Consider the following 5124-nt stretch of genomic DNA (forward strand, 5'->3'; position numbering starts at 1 on the left):
TCATTACCTCAAGCATTTATTAAACTCATTTATTTTCCTTCCATAGACACAGTGTGGATCATTGGTGACAGCTATGTGAGACGTGGTGCCCAGAGAGCTGCAGAGACCATGGGAAGCAACCTCAGTCTGCCAGGAGTCCGGATATGTTGGTTTGGTTGTGGTGGACTGCGGTGGAAAGGACTTCTCCCCTTCTTCTCCCACTCCCTGCGAGGAAGAGCAGCACCGGATGTCCTCCTCATCCACTGTGGCGGCAACGACATGGGGCAGGTCAGCAGCGTCCAGCTGGTGAACGCCATGAAGGAGGACCTGCACCAGCTTAAACTCCGGCACCCGGGCATGAAGATCATGTTTTCAGCTGTGACCCAGAGGTGCCGGTGGAAGGCTGGTGAATTTTTAAGAATTTTGTTAACAGTGTTATGTCTACATTTGTTCGTAGCCTAAATGGTGCCATTATTGAGCACTCTCACATTAGACATGACAGTCCTGGGCTATTTTTGAAAGATGGAGTTAATTTCTCACCTAGGGGAAATGATATGTTTTTAATTGCATTAGCTAACTGCCTTAAATGCCACATCCAAATGCAGTGAACTGCTTACAGTGGGCAGTGTTACTGCTTTTGAATTTTGCCTTTAGGGCCAATTTTTGTTTTGCTAGGCCCAAATATAGCCCTGACCATCATGGCAAATGTTGAGTTTTTTTATGTTAATTTAGAAACACCTGTAGCCATAACACTGTTACCACCTCTGCTCTTCCTCATCCCTACATTCTCCCACCCTTTATCCCCCCGCCCCCCACCGCATACCACCATCACCACCACCATCCCATGGTCTCTGCAGCGACTCTGCACAATGAAGTTTAAACTGCCGGAAGATTAAATAAATTCAATTCAATCTTTGTATGAGCAGTTTTTATGGAATGCATTTAGAATAATGTTTTGATTGTTTTACTGTTTATCAAAAGTGAGTTGCCACAAACACTAACAGCTGAACTGCAACTTCAGATATGGGGTATTTTAATCAGTAGTGTTCATGTGGATGTGTGTGGATAACATAGGATAAGGGGACTACAAGTTAAACAAAAAGCTAAGCTAAGCAAAGCAAAATGGTGCAGGCAAATGACAGAGAACGTGTAGAGCCATGATGGTAGCTGGAATCAGAACGCTCCACATCTGGAAGACGGATACTGCAATCAGCTCCTCTGGCACATCAACAGACAACATGAGTATGGTTACTGACACACAAAAATCAGGGGACGTCACACACCCTACATGAGAGAAATGACAAGGTTAAAAAATACTGGTACAGTATGGCCTGTCTTGGTTAAAAGCCCACTCACCACGACAAGGTGCAGGCCATGAGTGAGAACATATAACACGGGACAAACATACGAGACACTACAAAACCACAGGTACAAGACATGGGAAAAATAGAAAACATACCACCGGTACAACACTGGAAAAGCAATATACAATGGTGAAAAAAAGGAATAGGAACAACTGTAATGAAAACAGCAATCAGGCCAAACAAATCACATGAGAATCAATATAAATAAAAACTAGATTTAAAGCTATTTAGATTTAACATTTTTTTATAACATAACTTAAAATAATGTATTACTGTAACACTTCAATAACACAAAATATAAAACCAAACTAATCATGGATGTTAACTTTTTGAAGCTAGCAACTTAACATGAGAGAATACTTTTTTAAAAATATATAAATTTTTTGTAATAATGTCATGAACTGATCCTTGAATTCCAGAAACTATCTACATAAATATTGACCAGGGAGGTTGCATACGTATTTCACATAATAAATGGCAAACAGATCAATATCACCTTAGGCCCCGTTCATGCGAACTCTAAGATATATTGAACAGTCCTTAATGTGACATGGGATTTGCCCATACAAACTACAAGTTTAATCAGCGGTATATGTGTGGGTTAAGGAAGGCACTATGTATAAAGGCTCTATGTATAACTTACAACTGTGTCAATATTGCATGTTACTGTAGCATCGCAGCATGTGATTTGTAAGAGTTGGGCCCCGTTCATGCAGACTCCAACTGAAAATCATCCTGGTATTGGTGGGGTCCGCAGTAAGGTACATCTGACATTGAGGCTAATTTGAGACAACACATGTATGTACGTACTTCATTTAAAGCAGACATTGAACGTTACTTAGGCCCCGTTCATGCAGGCTCCAAGTAACATTTACAATGTTGTCCAAAGAGAGATAGGCTCAGTACCATTTTCCATGTTCTACGTCTGATAACTACAAAGTAAGTTTTAATTGGCCATATTCTGACATACACATAGAAAAACATGCTATACAGCAACCACACACACACACACACATATAAAAACATGCTATACAGCAACCACACACACACACAGACATATAAAAACGTGCTATACAGCGACCACACACACACACACACATGACCAACCACCTTTCCCTTAATCTCCATAAAAATGGATTAATTTTGTAAGTTTTTTGCGGACCACCTTGCCTTCTTTAATTTTATCTGTCGTCCGTCTTGCGATATGATTTAATCTAACTTTGCAGTACCACGCAGAAGCCATCTTCACCAGAACATGGACATGGTTAGCTTCAACACACATGTCAAACATGTGATTGTGCAGCTGTGGGAAGAGATTCTTCTCAGAACAATCAGAAAGAACCTGGGTGACAATGGCTGCTGTTGTTCCTCTTCCCTGTGGAGCCCTTCCCTCATTGGTTTTTAGCAGCCGCTGAAAGCATCTTTCTGTAGCTTGGCAAACTGCAGTGATGCCTGGAGATGGTTTCTGTAGGCCACCTCTGTCCTTCAAACTAATAAATCGATGCACCAAGTCATCTGAGGTGAGTGCTTGTGAGCAAGGCATGCAATTAACCTTCTCTTTCATCTTTTTCACAATGAAGCCTGTGATGTAAGAAATTGCTGCTTCCTTGTACTCAGACAGATTGTCAACATCTGGAAGGTCAGGGAGGGAGTCATCCTCAGGTACAAGCACTTCCACAGGCTCCACACCCACCCGGCGAGCGATGTTCACAGTCACAATTGTTGAGTCAAGGATGGTTGTGTTGTCTCGAAGGAGACAGTTGCCTGTGCCCCTTTTCACCTGGTGCCTTACAAGGAGGCACTTGTATGCCCCTCGGAACTGCCTTACATTGGGGTTGTTGTTGTAACCTCCACGCGCTCTGACTGCAGAGAAGAACAACTCCAAGTGGTCCTGACTGAGTTTGTAGGTCAGAAGGTATCGGCATGGGGCAGCTGGCTGCTCTACCAGGTCTTCGTAGATGCCCATCACACTTCTGCCACAAGCAATGAAACCATAGATGGGTGTCTTTTTCTGTGTGGAATGCACATGTACAAGTGTGTTGTCTCTTCCTTTCATTTTAAGCCCACGGAGAAGTGACTCGGTTTCTTCTAAAATACCCTTAGTACGGTGTTTAGTAGTTGGCTTGATGGGCGCTTTGTGTCCTTTGCCAAGTGGGTTGCGGCTATTAAGGACATCAAATGCTGCATCTATTGTGCGCAGGAATTGAACTGTGGCTGCACATCCACTGAACTGGGGATACTTCAGCTCCTGCTCACAATACTCTAGGGCATCAGCCACACTGCTGCTGAAGAGCTGGGCTGCAAGATTGACCTTCATTTTCTGATTTCGCCACTGAATGTGCGCCATTTTTAGTTTGTTACCAAGACGCAAGCCTTCCTTCTCCTGAAGCTTGTGGAGCTCCTCAATGTACCGCCACCTTATCTGCTGGCCATCTTCTCTTACCAGAACCTCAACTGTTGAAAACACATTCCGGAGAAGCTTGAGCATATGACATTGATCCAAGAGCACATGGACTTTATGTGTGTGATCCTCAGGATGGAGAAAGTAAGGTCTCATGTCCATGATGCACAAGTTAGCACCAAGCTCCCTGATCATTGCTATGTTTTGGGAGGGTCCATCACACGTCAAGGAGACAACCCTAACTCCGATTGCATGAAGCCTAACAAGGCTCTCTTGGATGATGCTTGCTCTCTCTGTTCCTGTCATGCTGTTGATAAGAAAGTAAGCAATGGGAATCTTCCAAGACTCATTGATTGCAACAACCATGAGGACCAGTGCTTGTGTTGCCACAACATTTTCGATCTCACCACCTCCAATGTCAACATAGCCATGAATTTGGTCGCCGCCAAACTCAGTTTGCTTATGAATGTACATTTCATCCATCATTAATGAGCAAACTGTGTCTTTACCAACTTTCTTCTGCTCAGCAACATGACTTTTTAAAGCTGTAAATGAAGCAACAGTATATCCAGGATCTGCAGAGATGCTACTGTACCATTTTCGTATGGTCTGAGGATGAGGCAAAGCCAAGAGAAACTTCTCTCTCACATAGTCATAGGCCTTCGGAGAGTAGAAGTGCAGTGTAGTTGCGAATTGCTTCATGTTTTCGGAAAACACAGACTTTTTCTTCTTTTGGATTCTCTGAAATATCTCTCGGGGAACATCATCCAGACTTTCAAGAAGAGAGGCACATTCACTTGAAATTATAAGTTTCTTCTGAAGCACTTTGATGACACCTTTCAAGGAAGAAACTCTTGCCTTTAGTCTCCTTGTCTGTTGCCTTTTTAACCTCAGCTTTTTGCGAGCTACACATAGCTTATCTTTTACCTCATAACCTTTCCTTTTAATTGTTTTCGGAGACTCTGAAATATAGTAGCAGTGATCACTCAAAGAACCAAAGTGTTTTCCACTCCGATTTGTGTGTTGAACGCTGCTACCCAAATCATAATCCTCACACACATTCACTGTCAGAGCAATGTCATCATGCACAACATCTTGTGCGACAAAGGCCTGTCCAGATGTGTCTTCCATCATCATGACATTGCTCTGATTGACAGCATAGCTGTTGGCACTACTCCGATTGTCAACATATGCAACCTCCTCATTACTATTTACAGCTGAAACAGGGATGCCACTTACCACCTCATCAATACTTACCAAGCGTGCTATTTTTGGCTGTTGTTCTTTGCCCTTGGAGAAAGAGAAAATGGTTGGCACAGCGGTGTCCTTCAGGCATGTCCTTCCCTAATAAAAATGACAAGAAGCATACAAAATATGACA

General features: G+C 42.9%; 1 protein-coding gene across 1 annotated transcript; it reads right to left on the reverse strand.

Moving 5' to 3' along the window:
• Positions 1-2460: 2460 nt before the first annotated feature.
• On the reverse strand, positions 2461-4878 carry LOC307004524 (DNA transposase THAP9; the record flags this gene model as incomplete). Its single annotated transcript, XM_079623843.1, has 1 exon — positions 2461-4878. One exon carries the CDS (start codon positions 4876-4878, stop codon positions 2461-2463), a length of 2418 nt encoding a protein of 805 aa, XP_079479969.1.
• Positions 4879-5124: the final 246 nt, after the last annotated feature.

This window comes from Phoxinus phoxinus (assembly GCF_949152265.1).
Source record: "Phoxinus phoxinus genome assembly, chromosome: 9".
Classification (NCBI taxonomy): domain Eukaryota; kingdom Metazoa; phylum Chordata; class Actinopteri; order Cypriniformes; family Leuciscidae; genus Phoxinus; species Phoxinus phoxinus.